At 37.9% G+C, this 21,161-nt stretch overlaps 3 protein-coding genes across 3 annotated transcripts; 1 reads left to right on the top strand and 2 right to left on the bottom strand.

Moving 5' to 3' along the window:
* Nucleotides 1–1,576: 1,576 nt before the first annotated feature.
* LOC121979863 (zinc finger protein 10-like) lies at nt 1,577–2,071 on the bottom strand. Its single transcript, XM_042531847.1, has one exon. The coding sequence runs from the start codon at nt 2,069–2,071 to the stop codon at nt 1,577–1,579; it is 495 nt and encodes a 164-aa protein (XP_042387781.1).
* A 1,745-nt stretch (nt 2,072–3,816) lies between these two features.
* On the bottom strand, nt 3,817–5,539 carry LOC121981315. The gene is made up of 4 exons (XM_042533768.1): nt 4,968–5,539; nt 4,658–4,864; nt 4,351–4,566; nt 3,817–4,245 (listed from the first exon to the last, which is right to left on the bottom strand). Exons 1-4 carry the CDS (start codon nt 5,259–5,261, stop codon nt 4,042–4,044), a joined length of 921 nt encoding a protein of 306 aa, XP_042389702.1. The 5' UTR covers nt 5,262–5,539; the 3' UTR covers nt 3,817–4,041.
* Nucleotides 5,540–7,879: 2,340 nt separating this feature from the next.
* On the top strand, nt 7,880–8,845 carry LOC121983097 (putative gamma-glutamylcyclotransferase At3g02910). The gene has a single exon (XM_042536071.1). It carries the CDS (start codon nt 8,008–8,010, stop codon nt 8,539–8,541), a length of 534 nt encoding a protein of 177 aa, XP_042392005.1. The 5' UTR covers nt 7,880–8,007; the 3' UTR covers nt 8,542–8,845.
* Nucleotides 8,846–21,161: the final 12,316 nt, after the last annotated feature.

The raw sequence follows: 21,161 nt of genomic DNA on the forward strand, positions 1-21,161 counted from the left end.
GCAGGAGTCTGTATTGATACAATCACCACCGTACTATCATTGGATATCTACAATATAATCCAGGTATTTTATTACATGCAAAATTACTTATATATTACAATTCTTGAGTTATATATTACATTTATATCGATTCAGTTTGATTATAATCTCTTATATTTGACTTTTACAGGATTATATTTGGATATATGTGTAGGTGATGTATCATTGTAAGTTTGGATATTTTGTATTTGACGTTAACTTGCCAGTACTTTTGGATATTTTTTATTCTCAGTATGTTTTGGATATTTTGAATTTTGGAAATATGACCACTTGTTACTATGTTTTGTATTGTTTTTTAGACAGTTTTATTATTTGTTTGTGAGCATATTGTATGTTGTGTTGGTTGTTTATTGTATGGATTGTTATTATATATGATTTGAGTTTGTGTTACCATCGTTTGTGATGGTTTGTATTGTATAAAATTTGTATATATGATAAGTGGTGGTTTTTATTGTATAAAATTTGTATACATGATAAGTGGGAAATGCAGAGCAAACATTTCAAAACTTTTACTGGATATTACCGACGGTAATCTTCATTCCGTAGGCAACCTATTGAACTGCAACAGGCATTTATGATACATCACCGACAGAATATTAAATTCCGTCGGCAATCACCGACGGAAGTTAATATTCCGTCGGTGAATCCCGACGGAATTCTTCATTCCGTCGGCAACCTATCGAATTGCAACAGGCATTTACGATACATCACCGACGGAATATTAACTTCCGTCGGTGATTGCCAATGGAATTTAATATTCCGTCGGTGATTTACCGACGGAATTCAGTATTCCGTCGGTGATTTCCGACGGAATAAGATTCCGTCGGTAAACTCCGTTACATGCCGTTTGCCCTTTCTCCGACGGAAAAGTTTTCTGTCGGTAATAAATACCGACAGAATTCATAATTCCGTCGGTAATTTCCGACTGAACATATTTTCCGTCGATAAATTGACCACCGACCCAATTCTTCCTGATAGCAAAAATTCCGTCGGTATTTCGTCGGAAAACTCATTTACCAACGAAAGATTCAGTCGTTATTCGCGACTTTTTTTGTTGTGTTTTATTTCTCTCGCCAATAGCATTTAAAGAATAACATTATTTACTATGGTATTCTATTTTAAAAATCAACATCAATATAGTGTTTATTTTTAAAATTTAACATCAGTACATCATTGTATACTTATTTTAGGGTTTATGAAGCATTACTATTTTTTTATGTTAATTTTTACAATATAGTACGATAATAGTATTATTCTTTAAAATCCAACAATATTATAATACAGCACCACAATGACGAGAGGAAAAAAAAAATGAGAAATCAAAAAGTTAATTGCTCCAATTAAGAATTTCAAAACGCCTCTTTGTTCAATTGTTGTATTATTTATCCTCTCTTTTTAGTTACTATTGAAATTTGTATAGAACCTTTTATTTCACATTGTTTAAGGTAAAAAAAAATGGTGAAATTTGCTAATTGTTTATTAGTTCATTAATATAATTAGGAAGCTCGATCCAAATCGGTAATGCGTTAATTCTGTTCTATCTTCCAAGTCGAAGCTCCAAATCGAGCTCCTCGCCGCCTCCCTCGCTGCCACTGATATCGCACAAAGTAATTGACTCCGACGAGCCCATTCCAACTCCGGCATTAACCGGACTCGACAAATAACTCGGCGGCGAAGCCAAGGCCGGCGCGACCACGGCGCCCGCGCTGATCGGGTAGACGAGAAATACACCTCCGCCGGCCGGGAACTCCGAGGGCGGCTGTTGTGGAATCACGATCGAATACGTCGGCGCCTCGGGCCTCTGCAGGCGGAGCAGGGCCCGGTCGCGCCGGTGGACGTTCATGTGCCCGCCTAGCGCCTGCGCCGACTTGAACTCGCGCCTGCAGAACGTGCAGGCGTACGAACGCGGCGGCCAGCAGTCGGACACGTCGGCGGCAGTGGCTCTGCCGCCGGCCCAATCCCACACGCTGAGCTTTTCTTTTTCCTCCGGCGAGGAGACGGTGTGATTGGAATAATACAGTCCGCCTTCCATGTCTCCAGACTGCACTAATCTGAAACGTACATGCGATTAATATCAACTGCTAGCCTTTATTTATATAGCAATGTGATCTGTCGGTTCATCTGGTGCAACATGGGACAAAGAATGCCGCATCTTGGAATACATCACCAGCCATGGTTCCTATGTTAATGGAGTTCTATATTACTCATCGAGCTTAACTGGTTGTGGATCATTGACAGTTTAAATTATGAAATATTCTGAATGAAGCCAAACCCACTGCATTGTCTGGAACGCTAGGGTTTTAATTCTGCGTCGACTTAGATATATATTCCTCTAAATTGTATGTGCTATGTATCTGTCGATTAAATTTGTACATATCTTCGAACTAAATAGCTAATTAATATTGTATTATTCTTTGCCAATTTCATGGCAGTACGGCACTGCTGCAAGCACTCCCTTGATTGCACCGTTAAGCCTGCACTATCAAAGACGAGCTTGTTTCATGGCATATATAAAATATTTTTAAATGCAGCAGAATTAATTATATGTCATATATAATTAAAGTGCAGGCTATGTTAATATTTTAGTTCTACGTTCTTGATCATGTTGAATTAGTTTTGGATGAGATGATAAAATAATACAGTATGTCTCCGCTAAATGTTGTAGATTTGCAAAGATGATCTCTAGTGATAGTTCCCTAGAGATCATCGGACTATAATAGAAAATCATTATATACAATGTAATTAAATTTAATTATAAATATATTTTATTTTATCAATTTCATTGAGATTAATTATTCAAAGTAGATTGTAATTAATAAAAATATCTTAATAATATCATTGTTTTAACGGCAGATCAGAAGAGATGTGATGAGACAATTTTAAAGTATTTATTGATGTTATTATTGTTCTAATTTCACACTTGAATCATGTAAATGAGTATGTTAAGAACAACACATCGAACATGAGAGAACTCAAGACTAGGAAAAACTAATGGCTAGCTATATGGACATGTTCCAACTTCACTAATGGCTAACAAAGCCTGTTTTTTTGACCTCGACTCCTATAACAATTATATATACATTTATTTGAAGGTTTCCTTTCCCTCTGTTAAAGATTCAATTATATCCAATCTTGCAGAAAACAAGGCCTTTTTCCAGGGCTCACTAAACCATTCCACTAATTTTTATTAAGGATGCTGTGTGCTGATGCGACATCCCACCAACTCTTCTAATCAACCCACAATTTATGAACAAGATTCGGCTGTTAAAATTAGTTAATAAACTGTAAAAGACGAGTGCAACCAGAAAGTTACACAGCACATCGATCTATCAGTAATGCTTTGTCAAAGAGCACTAAAAAAAGTAGCTCGCCAAACTTTGTCCTGTCGCCCGTATGCAATTTGCAATGCCACAGACTGCTAGATTTTGTCATCCAAAATCTTAAAAGATTCACCACCTAAATCACAACCTAACCAGTACGTGAACCTGTAATTAATTATTAACTGCGCAACTGCCGGTCTTCCACGGGTGCTGAGAACGATCGACACCGGCCAAATAGCGACTGTTAATAATTAAGCAGGGTTAGTGAGCAGAAGACACCAAGAGAAAAGCTAAAAAAAAATGGAGCAATGGAGGAGGAGGAGATGAGGTCGAGAAGTGACTGGATGCAAAGTAAGCTTCCACTCACCTTTTCTTCTTCCTTTTCCTCTCTGTTGCATGATGCTGTGTTCAGCACCACGTAAAGGTGAATTCTTCTTCTTAAACTAAAGAATAGATCTTGGCAAACAAAAACGGAGAGGATTTTATTAATTATTACAACGAGTTTCTGATTACATTGCACCTGCTCCATCGATCTAAAGCTACTGCAACCGATCAGCTATGGTGCTCTAATTATTCGTCTGCTCTGTTTTCTTGGCTCTGTGGTTCCCAGCGCCGGCCTCTCCGGCTCAAGAAGCACTGAGTGCTGGGAAAGGCCTATGTGTACACGCGGTAGCTGTGGGGATTAGAATTCCAGCATTACGCTTCCGAAGGGAGCTCGGTGGGGAATGCCCTTCCTCCTCTTGGCGCTCGACGGCGGCGGGGTCGACGGGGTGAAGTTCTGGATGGCGTTGCTCTTCTCGCTGGTGCTTGAGTGCTCCGAGTCCGATCCTCCTCTCGATTTAATCTTCTTGTTGTGGTTGTCGTCGTTATACGAGGTGCCAGAGAGCTGGAATACGCAATTTGTCGAACAGTTGGTGGGTTGGGTCATCTAGTCGAAGAGGAAACAGAAAAACAAAAATGGAAATTTGTGGGAGCTAGATTGGAGGGTGACCTTGCAGCCGAGGGAACAAAAACGGAAGGAGTCAACCAGGCTGCGGTCACAGACCTCGCAGGTCCTGGTGACGCCCTTGCCGGGCCGCGGCTGAGGGCGCTCGTTCAGGAAGACGACGCGGGCGCTGTTGATGATGTAGGTTTGCACGCCGCTGATGTCCAGCACCTTTTGGATCTCCGACACCCTGATCACGTCGTGGTACGACGACCGCCTTATCTGCGAAATCGATGTTAAAAAAAAGGCATTTTTATGCCGGGAACGACGAAATCAGGCAAAGAGAAAGAGGCGATGGTCGATCGATCTGTACCTGGATGGCGTGGTGGTCGCGGTGAGCGAGTACGCAGACGGAGCAAAGAGCGCCGTCCGTGCAATCGAGGCAGTACATGTTGCACTCGCTCCGGTGGGAATGAACCGCGTGCTTCTTGCATTGCACGAAGAAGCTAGTCGACAGCAGCGGCCGCAGCCACGGCGGCCACCGGTGCTCCTCCCGCCCACCGCCTCCCTGTTCCATTCCCTACATCGACAAAGCCCCCATTTTTTTTTTTCACAACACGACGACCAATCAATCTCTCTCCTCGGAAAACAAAACAGAAAAACAGAAAAACAAACAAACTCACCATGCCGCCCCTGTTCTTGATTCCAAGCTCTTTGAACGGCGAATCTTGATTGACAGCCACCTGAATCATCCAGAGAAGAGGCGCGGAGTGGATTGGGAAGGAGAGCAACAGTGTGAGCGAGGCTAGAAAAGGAGTCCTTTTGTAGACTTCTCGGACAGAGTAGCGGAGAGATGAGGTCGAGAACGAGAGGGGGTTAAAAGATGCGTTGAATGCAAGGAAGCCGCCTTCATTCGTGCTTCTTCCTGTCGCCGTCATCTCTGTCTTTTTCTTCCCATTTTTTTTTCCCCCTTCCATTATTCCCTCATCCAAAAATACGATAAAACATTTAAAAATACCAATCAAAATGTGAAAATTCAAACAATCTTTCCAAACAAATTCAATTGCCTGGCCAGGTCAAAATTGGACGCCTCCCCCTTTGGACTTCTCTTCCAAGCTCCTTTCAGCAAAGTACAAACAGACGCTAATGGCGTGGCCCTGTGGAGCACTTGGATTACGACTAATTAATCTTTCTCCACTAAACAAGAAACATGTTCCACAGCATCATCAAGTCCCCGTCCACTTCCCACTCTTCGATCGCTTCGTCATCCATCCCAATGCCCAAATAAATGCGGTGGGGGCGTTGACTATGAACAGCAAGTGCTGTGGATTAGGACACGTAGAGAACGTCGTGTCATTCAGGTCAGCGTCATTTACTTGTCTTTTGGAAATTGAGATGGAAGGGAGGCCCATGTCACTTGATATTTTATCTGAATATTTAGGTTTCAGTGGGTGTTATAGAGGTAAGCACCCATATCATGAACAAGCTCTACCTTAACGTTGACTCTTAAGTTTCTCTTTTTGTTCTTTTCGATGAATGAATGAATGAATGAAATGTTAATTGTTCAGAGACAATATGACCGGAAGAAGAAACAGCACTAGAACTTCTTACGTCTAATTAACGCCATGATAGTTCATACATAAAAAGTATTTCCATTCTTTCCTCTTCCATGAATGAATGTTGCTTACTACAAGAATCTATTTTATATCGATGCTTTTAGAGTGGTTTGAGAATGTTTATAAATGTTGATAAAAAAATATTATTGATGGCCCTGAAAGTGCAAAAAAAACATAGATAATCTTCATGGGTACGCAAATGTATAAATCTTTAACCATTTATAGTTTTTTATGTGTACATAAATGAATACTAAAAGTATCAGTAATATTTGTCTCGCACTGATAGTAAATTACAATATTGAAATTACTAAAAATATACCAATATAGTATGTTCATAAATATAGTTTAAGATTGCTTGATATAGTCAATCAATGGTCAGAGGCCTAAACATCTAGAAGAGTGCTTTTTAAATTTGATTTTGCCTTTATGAGTTCTTGTGAATACGTATTGGGCTTATAAATAGTGGCCTATTTCTAGAATACCTAGATATTTTTGTAATTCATCTTCAATGATGATATTGTAAAGATAACAATTAGTGACCTATCAATGATAACCCCACGGATTACGGGGTTGGCGCAGTTAGTACTAGTACTGTATGAGTATTTATTTTAATAGATTTTGCGGTTAATTTTCAACCGGTATAAAATAATTCATCGGGTGTTTGATTTTCATCATGTAAAAAGTTGTTGTGCTAAGGTAAAATATCCCTTTGATTTATCTACTTGTATCTTATCATGGGATTGATGATACTGACCACTTAGGATGAATGATATCACCTTTTGCTTCAATACTAAACACGTGTAGCCGCACGTAATGATGTAGTGGCAGATTGCTTTTTCTATATATCTTTAAGAATTGAGTCTCAATTTCGATGAATTAATGAATAAATTTTTCTTAATGGACGATTAACTTAAAGATGTTGGATTGATGGACCGTCCGCTATGAGGGTTTATTGATTTATCCTGATGGTTAGTAGAAAATTTTTGTGAGTTAAGCCCGTCATCTTTATGATTAATCGGCGTAAACTAAATACATGTATCAACTAAAAAAGAATATAAACACATGTAGTGAAAAATTAATCTGTTAGATGATCTTCAGTGAATAATAACTGTTGGAGTAAAAAAAAACTAAGATGGCCTAATATCATCAATCCTATCCTACTATCCTAATAAGATACAGAGAATTAAATTACAATGACATTCTACCTAAAGATCAAATATCCAACTAGGTATTTGCCAACAACTGAAATTGATCAACAGCAACCGTGAAGTCAGGGGAAGTTGATCCTCCTACTTTTATCATTAGGCATTCTATTGTCAGATTTCAACAGGATTTATAAAATAATAATTTCAATAAAGGAATTTTGGATAAAATATTAAGAAAGTAAAAAGATGATTAAATAATGTTGTCAAATGGGTCAGGGCAGGAAGGGATAGGGCGGGCCGGCCCACAGTCCTGGCGAGTTAAAAAATCCCCCATTCAATCCGATCTGATGGTGTGTTAGGGTTTCCACGAGTCCTAAAAAAAGATTAATAAAAAAATATTAAAAAATTTAAAAAATTTTAAATCCAAATGCCGATTTGACTGACCTCAGTTTTCACTTTAATTTATTTTTTAAAAAAATTCTTTCCATATTACACGTCGATTCGTGCGGATCGTGGGCTCAGACGGATTAAACGGTTTGAAATCATTTTTAAATGGACGGATAATATCTCAATCCGGCTCCTTTAAATGGTTCGCTGGGACAAATCGCCTGCTCTGTTTTGGCCTCCACCGAATTTTAGTGGACCCCACTGTAATTGTACTCCTCTCTCCACTTAATTTTTTAAACATCACAGACCCAGGCGACGACCCCACCGTTTCGGATCCAGCCACTGAGCTGGTACATTGGTGTGTCATTTGTAGACACGAACAGCACCAGCGGCCACTAGTAAGTTCTTCCCAATATAAAACTCATGTTGTTGTTGTTGTTTGTTCTTCTTGTTGTTAATAAGACGACCACCAAATCCCTGAATCTGATCGAGAGCCCTCCGTACCAGAACCACTTTCCGTATTCCTCGTCGTTTCCCTTTCGCTTTCGATCTCGGAAGCCCTAATCGATCCGGCCATGGGCGGCGATGGAATGGTGGACGGCCACTTCGTCTTCACCTACGGCACGCTCAAGCGCGGCTTCTCCAACCACGGCCTCATCCAAGAGCTGGTCCGAGCCGGCGACGCTTCCTTCGTCGGCGACGCCCGCACCACCTGCCGCCTCCCCCTCGTCTGCGGTCCCTACCGCGTCCCTTTCCTCCTCAACCTCCCCGGCGCAGGCGAGCGCGTCGCCGGCGAGATCTACGCTGTCTCGCCGCGCGGGCTCGCCCGGATGGACGAGCTCGAGGGCACCCGCCGCGGCCACTACGAGCGCCTCCCCATCTCCGTCGTCCTCCTCGGCGATCCTGGAAGCCAGCTGGTGGAAGTTGCCGCGGAAGCGTATTATGCGAACCCGAGTTACGCCGGCGAGCTGTGGCGCCGCAACGGCGAGAGGGGTTACAGTGTGTACTCGGAGCGGGAGGCGACGGGGTATGTGAAGCGGAAGGATCGCCCCCAGGACATTACCTTCCTCGAGCAGATCCGCCTCTTCGTCGCCTCGCTCCAATCTTAGATCAGAGCGTCCACTCTTCCTCCTCTTTCATTAGTCCCTGATTTTTGTCATTTTTCTGTTCCTCTTCTTCGTCGGTGCCTCTTCTTTCGTGATGGCAACTACAAGTCCGTAGAGCGTTATGATCTGTAAACACTCCCTTCGTATTTGGTCAAGCAATTTGAATTTCCTAGGCTCCTATCTTCCTTCAAGCAGAGATTGAAGAATTTGGGTAGTGATTCGTTGTTGGATTCAGGAATCCCTTGTCCTTTTCTGTGCATCATTCATTCATTCTCCCAATGGATTCAACTAACCTGTCCTTTTCATAGTCTATTCTTTAATGCCAACAGGCTTTTGTCCAACGGTGTGAATTTGAAACTGTTAGAACAAGTCCATCAAATCGACAAATGAAAAGGATATATTGGTGCTATGAAAAGATTAAGAAGCAACTTGGCAACACGTCGTGAGACTGACCGTCAGCAAACTTCTGGTGGAGGATGCAAAATGAGAATTTGCAGCTGCTTTTCGACGGATGAAATAAATAATAAATGCCAGAGAAAAGACAAAGCTGTGGCGGAAAAGTTGACAATCTGATTTCTCGTTTTTTCTTCTCCAGAGTATACATATCATCATTGAAAATTCCCTTTTATCAGTGTTTTTAGAGGGCCTTTTTCATTTAGGATAATATTAGCCGATTTCTCCTTATCTTGTGTTCTTTTTTTTCTTCTACTCTCTTTCCCATTCCATCTCTGGAATCTTTGTTCATTTGTTATGTTGTGCTTTTCCCTCACGTCTCTTTTTTTCCATCTTAGGATTTTTTTTTTTGTCCATTTAGATAGATATATATACTGAGCAATATTTTATGCATGATCGTGAGCGAAAATCGACATGCACTATCTAACGCGATCAAAATTTAATTTTTTTATCTCTCTTTCATCTGCATGTAACAACTTTTTTCTCTCATCTGCATGCAACAATTATAAAATTTTTTAATCTCTCTCCCATCTACATGCAATAATTTTTTTTTTTAAATTAAAATGATATTTTATCTTCTCTCTCCTATTATTAAATGCAAAAAATTATTGTGATAGTGATGATACAACTTGTAGTAGTTACTATGCAGTAGCTGCTACAACAGTGATGAAACAACGTTGTAGCAGCTACTATGCAGTAGTTGCTACAAAGGTGCAGAAGCTGTTACACCGGTGTAGAAACTGCTACAGCGGTGCAGTAGCTGCTACAGGGGTGCAGTAGTTGTTACATTAGAGCAGTAGTTGCTACATCGATGCAGTAGCTGTTACAACGGGTTAGAAGTTGCTACAACGATGCAATAGCTGCTACAATATAATAATTATATATAACACTGCTACACGTTATAGCAGCTACTATACAGAAGATGCTATAACGTGTAGCAGCTATTGTGTAGTAGCTGCTATAATGTTGTAGCAACTACATCATCTTTAAAAATTAGTAGCACAGTAATTGTTGCATGTAATCAGATGAGAGAGAGATTAAAAAATTTTATAGTTGCATGCAGATGAGAGAAAAAAGTTGTTACATGCAGATGAGAAAGAAAATTTGTTACATGCAGATGAGAGAAAGATTAAAAAAGTTAGATTTTTGTCGCGTCAGATAACCCATGTCGGATTTCGTTCACAGTCGCGCACAAAGTGTGGCTTAGCATATATATATATATATATATACAAGAGTGTTATAGTGCGCGATGTTGTTTCCGCGGCTTGTGCGCGACTTCAGCGCTGACACATGATGTGACCCACATATTTAATCTCTCTTCCCTGTGTTTCATTTTCTTTTCTATTCCTCACCTAACGTGTTGACTTTTGTTTTTTTTTTTTTTTTAACTTTTTCTTGCTTTTTCATTTTTCCCACAAAGCATGTCTTTCATCATCGCCTCCAAAGCCGATCGTTTTTTCCACAGAGCGAAAACTAGGGCAACCCTCTTGCTGCTGTGGCGTCGTCCTCACCGTGCGCCCTTGTTCCTCGCGCGAAAAACCTTCGACGAGAAGCTAGGGCATTGGTATTTTGTCGTCGTCGCCACTGTCCTTGCCCATTTTTGTCGTCGCGACGCCGTACTTGCCGCTCCGATGTTCCTCGTCCTTGCCCCTCGCCGTCGCAACGCTGGATCTGCGCTGTGGTTCCGCCGAAGTTGTCCTTGCCTCTGCGCTGTTATTCCGCCGAAACTAGGCAGATCCTCGCGCCCCTCGCCGTCGCGACGCTGGATCTGCGCTGTGGTTCCGCCGAAGCTGTCCTTGCCCCTGCGCTGTTGTTCCGCCGAAACTAGGCAGATCCTCGCGCCCCTCGCCATCTCTCTTCGCCATTGTTCTCGTTGCCGACCTCACGCCACGAAACCCCTCTCTGTGAGACTCCTTGTTCACAGTTTTGCTTCCTCTTCTACTTCCCATTCTTTAATTTTGAAATTAACAACTGCGGGACAATATGATATTACAACTGTTGGATCTTGTGTGTGAGTTTCATCGTTTAAATGTTCAGGACAACATGTATTAAAATCATACAGGTTATGGTTATTCTTATTTCTAGTTCCATGAGTCTTCAGTGGATGCATTTTTCTTGTTTGTTTGTTTCACATGATAGTACTATGTTAGATTACTGCAACATTTTTTTTTATGTATATTTGATTTAGTGTGTGAGTTTCATTTGGATGCATTCTTCTTTTTTTTTTTTTATGGATCTTGTGTGTGAGTTGTATCGTTTATATCTTCAGGACAGCATGTATCAAAATCATACAGGTTATGGTTATTCTTATTTCTAGTTCCATGAGTCTTCAGTGGATGCATTTTCTTGTTTGTTTGTTTCACATGATAGTACTATGTTAGCTTACTGCAACATTCTTTTTTTTTTTATGTATATTTGATTTAGTGTGTGAGTTTCATTTGGATGTGTTCTTTTTTTTTTTTATGGATCTTGTGTGTGAGTTTCATTTTAGTTATTTACTACCATATTGAAAATTAGAGAATTTTTTATAATCTCAAACGGTTGAAATATTCCTGGTATAAGAAACTAGTGATAACTTATATTCTTTTTATTCTACAATTTACAGGAAACTTGCAAAACTTCGACTGACAATCTATGGTAAATCATTTGATTTAAGTTCTAATATTTTGTTTATATAAGATTCTGAATATTTTTTAAAATGCAGGGGAAAACATATGTTGTATTTGTTGGACGTAAATCGGGAATTTATGAAACGTGGGTAGAAGCTTCTGATCATGTTAATGGCTTTAAGGGCGCCATACACAAATCTTTCAAAACGAGAGAGGAGGCACAAAAAGCTTATGAGGAATACTTTGAAATAAGATCTGCACCAACTTCCTTTGCATCTAGTCCAAATAAAATATCATGTGCAACTTCAAGTTCAAGGCCAAGTTCAGATTTGGAGAGAAAACTTTTAAAAACTGAAAAAATTATTAAGTTGAAAGATGCATTAAAAGAGATAGAGCATCAGTTAGATTCTCTTATGATCAGTGATGATAATGATGATGATTAAACATGTTGTTTGAAGTCGTTATATGACTTAAAGTTCAAACATTGATTTTAGTTTGAGTTGTTAATTACAAGTGTTGTATCAAAATTAAAACGATGAAACAAGCTAAATTGCTTTATCTATGTTGTTATAAGTAATGTGATTAAGTTGTGGATGTGCTTCATGGGATGTGCTTCAAAAACGTATTACAACTGCTTTTTAAGCATGGGACCGCCACATGCATTCATCACTATATTAATGTAGAAATTCCAGCACTACACCTTGTCACCACATAATTAATAGCATAAATCCACCTGTAACGACTTGATCCTCCGAACACTTCCAATAACAATATTTTCCATCTTATTCGACTTCATATTTAAAACAACCAGCTAAATGACTCCCAACCTTATCAGCGAACTTCACCCAGCTTCTCATTATAAAAACCAACACCCAAAGCAAGAGCTAAGGAATTCGACATCAAATACAAACAAATAGCAACAACCTACAGAGACAATTTCAGCAGATCCCGCAATTTAAAAAGCTGCTCGAGCTCACTTGCATCAAATACCAACAATTTTCCAGCAACATGTCATTAAATTCACAGGATAAAGCATTTCAATTACTTCAGAACATGTCTTTTATCATAGAAATTCCTAAGCATCAACAACACAAGATAATATCAATACGAAGACGAAATACTTCGTGAAATGACTCCCTCAGTACAAAGCACTCTAAGAATTCCACAGTTTATCACATTTAATTCCTCTAACTCTTGCACATTCACAGTTATATATTTTTGCTTATTGATTGGTTAAAGGCCATAAGCCATCAATTACTTGGCCTATAAAAGTCTCCATGATGATGTTGATAGGAGACAGAATGGTCCAAGATCAAGTAGCAATCACTTATTGCAATGTATGTTCAAGAAATAAATGGAGAATTAAATAAAAATAAGCATTGTCTATGGAATGTCACACAATCAAATACCTTTCCTTCAATTTGAGATTAACAGGATACAATTAGCAATAGAGGTGGCAATTCGACTTTTTTTTACATTTTTTTCTACTTCTGTATACACATGGGATAGCTCAATGTTAATTGAGATTCATACAATTGCAACCTAAATCTTTAGCTATTAACCATCTAACTGCAATCCATTACAAATTACATCAGCAAGGAGGCATATTTACCTCCCAACTGTGGAAAACGAAACAAACAGACATTAGAAATGGACTGGTTCCATCACTTCACAGCTATAGAATCGGACGACATCAACAAGCAAGACTTTCTGATCACTTCACAACTATGGAATTGGATGGCATCGACAAGCAAGACGTTAAGATGTGCTGATCAGCAAGGAGACATTAATGGCAGGCCAATTAATCAAAACGAAAAGGAAGAGGAATACATACATTTATCGAGCCTTCTGAAGGGATTGGGTTGATCGACTAGAGACACCATGCAAGAGCTTAACACATCCTAGGAAGCTTAGTTTCCCATCTATGTGCCTTACCCAATCATGTAGAACAACATGAACAGGTACAGAGGGCTGAGACCAAGTTCTTGTAAATAAAACGAGAGATGCTTCAATTAGCAACATTTTACCTTTAAAAAGGATTAAGTGCATAATTACATGGATCCAAGTGCAAATAAACATCCCAGGACAAATACAAAACCCCTCCAAGAGAAAATCTATAACTGTCATAATTCCATCGGAGAGAATCTAGTAGTGCCATAATTTGAGCTTAAATCCAGTCTCAAATCACTAAACATACTTTAAAACTAAGTAGATTGGTGGTTTGGACCCTAGCCGAATCAATCCCGGCGTTCACAACAGATACAGAATGAGAGTTCACAACAGATACACAAATGTGAAACATATGAAGCTTGTTTAAACAGATACAGAAATAATTAAAGAGGTCATATCAGTCTCCTCAAATGTGAAAAGTATCAAGTTGGTTCAATGTCTCTCCAAGCACGAGGTCTGGGACTTCATTGTCTTCTCCACCGTTAGATACAGCAGCTTCAGATTCAGGTGTTTGTCTATGCAACTCCTCCATGAACATCTATAAGCACAACTAAAGCTAACATAAGTGTAATAGCCAACAAATTAAAAATAAATTGTACATGCATCTTCTATGGAACTAAATAAACATAATTAACAAAAGTAAAAAAGAAACCTTCAAAGTTGATCTGTCAATTGCTAGCGCATATTGTTAGAACCTACAATAATAAAGACAAATATTATTATTAATATTTCAATTAATCAACCAGCAATTTTAAATTAAACTTGGATAGTCCTTGCCTGCTATTGATGCCAATTCTTCTTCGTATGTGTCGTCATCGTTGTTATGATGATTATCTAAAGTTGATCTGTCAATCAGCATATTTATACAATTTAATAAAGGTAATTAATTTGTAAATAAAATTATCATACAAATAGAGAATTAATTGATATATACCCTTGTAAATTTGGACAATTACGCTTATCATGTGACACACCTCGATGGCCACATCCATGACATAATCGAGACTTTGAGGTTGACTTCTCCTTTGATGATTTCAACCTCTTCCCACATCCCTTTGTTCTTACTAAAAAAGGATGCATAATATTAGGGGACTCATCCATAGATTTTTTCCTTTGACCTCTATTGTCACATGTTCTACTAATGTTCATCTCTTGAATTTTACTGTAGATACAATCCAATTGTTCATTTAAGAAGTTTGTCCCCTCATCAGTCAAAGATGCATCATCAATTAATACTGAAGCTTTAAAGGATAACCTTGAGTGCCTTGACATCAAAACCCTATCTGGATCATCAATGAAATTTTCTACCCCCAAAGAATATATTGCTCCAACCTTTGCATCTCGTGTCCATCGTTTGAGTATATACTTATCAGGCAAATGAAATACTTGGTTGATACGAAAAAAAGCTAACATATGCCTGCATGGAATGCCATCAAACTCAAATTTCCTACAGCTACAGAATATGTGGTCCCTCTGTTTGTCATGCATAAGTACCCTTGGTTTGGTGGAAGAACAACTTTGAAAATTCATCACATGATAAACTACTGAGTCAACTTCCATAGATAATTGTTGCACATAATAACCATGACTCTCACTCATTTCACCTTGAAACTCCATCCACTTTTTTTTTGTGTATATCTTAACCATTTGAGTTTCCATTGGCCAGTTTGTATTAACCCTGGGATGCTCATTCAAATCAATATGATATGCAACTAACTCATTGTGTCTTTGATGTCTCAGTGCCCTATTGAAACGGGTAATAAAGTCCATCAATGAATTTTTATTTGAGACATATCTCTTGAAAAATGCATGTGAGCCTTCAGATCTCTGACTACTTGACATTCCAGCACAAAAAATATGGATAAAATAAGCCGACACCCACTTATGTCGCAATTTATACATCAAAGACAACCAATCATTTTTCTCCAAGTTAGCACACTTGATAACCTCTTCCCATGAATTCTCAAATTCATCAGGTGTTGTAGAATTTCTAATTACATTATTTATACTTTGATAGTAGTCACGAAAAGTCAAAGGATGCAATTTTTCTGGAAATTTGTTTAGTATATGCCACAAACAATATCGATGCACTGTCTGAGGGAAAACTTGGGCAATGACTTTGGTCATAGCAGGATCCTGATCAGTGATGATCACATTTGGTGCACCTTTAGGCATGACTTCTATAAACTTGTTGAACAACCAAACAAAAGATTCAGTTTTCTCATCACTTATAAAACCACAATCAAAAATAATTGTCTGGTGATGATGATTAACTCCTACAAATGATGCAAAAATTAACCCATATTTGTTAGTGTTATATGTTGTATCAAATACAACTACATCACCAAATACACTATATGCCGTTCTTGATACATGATCAGCCCAAAAACACCTACTGAATCTGTTATCTGAATCAGTCTCATATTCAAAGAAAAAAGCTGAATTTTTCTCTTTCTCAGATGCAAATAGCTCGATTAGTGTTTCGGCATCGATACCATTTTGTTGATCCCTTAGCTCTTTTTCAAAGTTTCTAATATCTCTTTCTGTGCAGCCTACTTGCTTGGGACCTCCATACTCTATCTCTAATAATCGTATTTGTTGACAAGTTAGCACATTGGCCTCTGAAAATCGTTGAGTCAATGCTTTTTTTGCTTCTGAAACATTGCGATGTGAGCGTAGTAAATGGACCTTTGAAGGTGTTGAGAGTGGATGATTATGACCTTCTATAAAGTTAGTGACAACCCATGAATGCCCAGTTTGTTTCTTGACAATTGAAATCTTTGACTTACAACCAGTTCTAACTTCGCCACGTGCTCTTTCCCTTGTTCGTTGATCACCTTTTGCTTGTTTATTCCGCTGATCATCCGTATGTCCTTCTTTAAAACAAACAAATGTTTTCCACACAACTTCATTTGTCATCTTATTTTTCTTGCTACTATTTATCCTGACACTAAATCCAGATTCACGTGCATATTGGTTATAGAATGAAAATGCCTCATCTATTGATGAGAATTCCATCCCATATTTTGGCTTTCAGGCATCTACAACTTGTGGAATGTATAACTGACCTTCACCATAATTTTCATCCATTGATAGAAAATTTCAGATTCAGATGAAATGAGAGTCTGCATATCATCATCATATGCCAGAAAAAACATTCTAAATCAAATATACATAAAAAAAAAAGAATATTGCAGTAAGCTAACATAGTACTATCATGTGAAACAAACAAACAAGAAGAATGCATCCACTGAAGACTCAAGGAACTAGAAATAAGAATAACCATAACCTGTATGATTTTGATACATGCTGTCCTGAACATATAAACGATGCAGCTCACACACAAGATCCATAAAAAAAAAGAAGAATGCATCCAAATGAAACTCACACACTAAATCAAATATACATAAAAAAAAAGAATGTTGCAGTAATCTAACATAGTACTATCATGTGAAACAAACAAACAAGTCACTTGCATCAACCTGAAGACTCATGGAACTAGAAATAAGAATAACCATAACCTGTATGATTTTAATACATGCTGTCCTGAACATTTAAACAATGAAACTCACACACAAGATCCAACAGTTGTAATATCATATTGTCCAGCAGTTGTTAATTTCAAAATTAAAGAATGGGAAGTAGAAGAGGAAGCAAAACTGTGAACAAGGAGTCTCACAGAGAGGGGTTTCGTGGCGTGAGGTCGGCAGCGAGAACAATGGCGCAGAGAGATGGCGAGGGGCGCGAGGATCTGCCTAGTTTCGGCGGAACAACAGTGTAGGGGCAAGGACAGCTTCGGCGGAACCACAGCGCAGATCCAGCGTCGCGACGGCGAGGGGCGCGAGGATCTGCCTAGTTTCGGCAGAATAACAGCGCAGAGGCAAGGACAGCTTCGGCGGAACCACAGCGCAGATCCAGCGTCGCGACGGCGAGGGGCAAGGACGAGGAACACCGGAGCGGCAAGTACGGCGTCGTGACGGCAAAAATGGGCAAGGACAATGGCGACGACGACAAAATACCAATGCCCTAGCTTCTCGTCGAAGGTTTTTCGCGCGAGGAACAAGGGCGCACGGTGAGGACGACGCCGCAACAGCAAGAGGGTTGCCCTAGTTTTCGCTCTGTGGAAAAAACGATCGGCGTTGGAGGCGATGATGAAAGACGTGCTTTGTGGAAAAAATGAAAAAGCAAGAAAAAGTTAAAAAAAAAAGAAGCAAAAGTCAACACGTTAGGTGAGGAATAGAAAAGAAAATGAAACACAGGGAAGAGAGATTAAATGTGTGGGCCACGTCATGTGCCAACGCTGAAGTCGCGCACAAGCCGCGGAAACAACGTCGCGCAGTATAACACTCTTGTATATATATAAGTGCGAAAAATAAATTTGATCTCATCCGAGTTGATTAAAAAAAAAAATTAGGTTCGGATTGCAAGTTGGATTGATCTGAATTAAGATTCAAAAAATTTTAGGAGGTTAAATTAAATTTTATTTTCAAAAAGTAAGATGCTTAATAATGTAATATTAGTATAATAATGCCAATGTTAATAATAGATTATTAAGATAAAAATGAAAAATTATAGAGATAATAGTTAAAAAAATTTATTCGAATTGATCAGGTACTAATTAGAAGTTTCGGATTATATCCAGATTCGAATGGTATTTGGATATCGATTTGGAATAAAAAAACAATCAAATTAACACCCCTAAACTAGAACGCGATTATAAAAAAAAAATGCATGTTTAAAACTAAGAAAATATCAAAGTCTCAAAGATGAACAATCTCAAGGAATATTTAACAACAACAAAAACTTTTGGTATGAATCTATAATCATAAGACACAGTGAGCTCGGTAGACCTGATCCCGGGCGGGGTCTGGTTCGGACCCGACCTGGGCCCGTAACTGGGTCAACAGGCCGGTTGTCCGTTGACCCGGTTCACCAAGTTGAACCAGAACCAACCCGGTAAGTTGTCGGGCCGGTTCCGATTCTTTTGGTGCAAAAATGGCAGACCGCCGATTAACTGCCAGTTCGGCCCACCGGTTCAACTATTTTATTTTATTTTTTATTTTTTAAACGACTTGAATCGCCGGTTAACCGACGGTTCCTAACCATTGGAACCGCTGATTAACCTGTGATTCCTAGTCGTTGGGGGAGGGTGGGTGGGGGAGGGGGGAGTTTGGTTATTTTTTTCAACGGTTAGGATCATTTGACTGTTTTTTTCTCAATGATTATGGTTTAGTATCCGTTACTATCAAAACTCTATAAATAGAGAGCTCATTTTATCATTTTCATACACATCTTCTCTACTCTTAATCTCAATTTCGTATTCTCTACACACTTTCGTTTCCAATTTTTAATTACAATGGAAGGAGGCCGCGGAGGTGCATCATCTTGAGCTCATAAGGGAAAGGTAATAATGAATCCATGGGAGGAAGACCCTAACATTCAATCCACCAATGATGAGATCGAGCATCTTCCGAATCCGACACCCGAAACACAAGGAAGTACCGATGCAATTACTTTTAAGGTTCGGGAACTTCCTTCTCTAAAGTCTTCTATTTTCATTAAATATTTTGAGAAGATCACTCTTCCGTTGGGAGAAATGTGTGCAAAATGTAAGCACTGCAATGCTTCCTACAAATTTCAAGCCGGCGGCGGCTATGGGTCGTTGAAACGACACGTAGAAACGAAGTGCCCGATGGAATATGGACTCGACCGTTCTCAAACATAATTATCAAGTTTTTCTTCAACTAGCGGTAGTACTGATTTCAATTTATTTTTATATCCAGATAATAAATTAAGAGAATTATTAGCTAAATTTATTTCCGTAGAACATCTTTCTTTTAGTTTTGGATTTAAATGTACATTTGAAGATTTTTGTAAAGAATCTTTTAATTCATGTGCTAAATGTATTCCTAGAACTACAGTTACTCGTACAATTTAAAAATTAGTGAAACAAGAAAAAAATAATTTAATTGATGAATTTAGTAAATTAGATAATAAAGTTTCTTTATGTTTTGATATTTGGAATAATTATTGGCAAACACATTCGTATATGGGTATGACGTGCCATTGGATAGATAACTCTTGGAAGCTCAAAAAAAGATTGTTAGCTTATAGAGTTTTTGATGAATCACATAATGCTCATAACATCACACAATTATTATGTTTAATTTTAGAAGAATATGGCTTAACTCATAAAATATTTTCAATATCATTAGATAATGTTAGTTCCAATACCGCTTGTATAGATGATTTAAAATTTGTTTGTCAACCTAATATTGGCGGTTTATTTTTTCATATTCGTTATGTATTCAAGATGGATTAAAAACTTTAGAAAGTTATATTAAACCAATTAGAATTGTAATTTCTTATTTATAGTCTCATCCATTTATAATGAAACAATGGGGTATACATAAAAAATTTTCACGTGATGTACCAATAAAATTCAACATACCAATTATTACAAGATTCATTTGAATATAAATAATTATTATATTCATTTTTTTGCAGAAAATACTAATACTAATATATATTTATTTTCACAACAATGGAATATTTGTAGTAGTATTTGTGAAATTTTAAAAGTATTTAATGATGCAATCGAACAACTTTCTGGTGTTTATTATCCCACTGCTCAATGAGTTTTAGAAATTTTTTCTAATATATTATTAGTTTTAAATGAATATATTAATAATAAATCTTTATCTTCTTGTATCTTAGCTATGAAAACTAAATGGGAAAACTATTTTTATTTTATTCTTGAAATTTATTTAATTGCATTTGCTTTAGATCCTAAATTTAAATTGGAAGTTTTACCAGAAATGTTAACTTTATATTATATTCTTTAATTTCAATTAAAGATTTTTCTTCCATAATACAGTTAATATTATATATAATATTACAATTTATTTATATGATATTTATAATCAATATTATGTAAAATATGGAATGCAAATTAATATTTCTAACATACAACAAACTACTAATAGTAATTTAAAACTTACAAAAGTACAACTTTTATTAAAAGAATGGACAAAATGCCCACGAGGATCCTCAAGTTCCACACAGGAACTTGAGAATTATTTTACGACTTCTTTTGATTTTAATGAAGCAGATAACAAAAATTTAGATATCTTAAAGTGGTGGTCACATAAGGCTCAAAACTTTCCTGTCCTTTCTGTGATCGCCAAAGAAATTTTAGCTTGTCCAGTGTCAACTGTTGCTATGAAGCAGACGTTCAGTGCCGACAGTAATATATTAGATGAACGACGATTAACTTTGTCTCCTGACTCATTGGAAGCACAATCATTACTAGACGATTGGACCAGAGCGGAGAAAAGAATCCAAGGAATGCAACTTTGAGATGAGGAAGTTGAAGATTTTGATATTGAAGGAACAAATACGATAGGAACGAGAAAGGGAAGTGAGTGATAATGTAAAAGAATAAAAAAGTAAAAGAACTACGTGAGCTTTGATTCGCCTAAGGGGATACGTATGTAACTTAAATGAGTGCAAGCCCTTTTTTTCAATAAATTTTAATTTGTAATTTGTAATTTATAATTTATAATGTTTAATGTTTAATGTTTAATTTTTAATTTTTAATTTTTTAATATA

The sequence above is a fragment of the Zingiber officinale genome, chromosome 5A, assembly GCF_018446385.1.
Source record: "Zingiber officinale cultivar Zhangliang chromosome 5A, Zo_v1.1, whole genome shotgun sequence".
NCBI classification, from domain to species: Eukaryota; Viridiplantae; Streptophyta; class Magnoliopsida; order Zingiberales; family Zingiberaceae; genus Zingiber; species Zingiber officinale.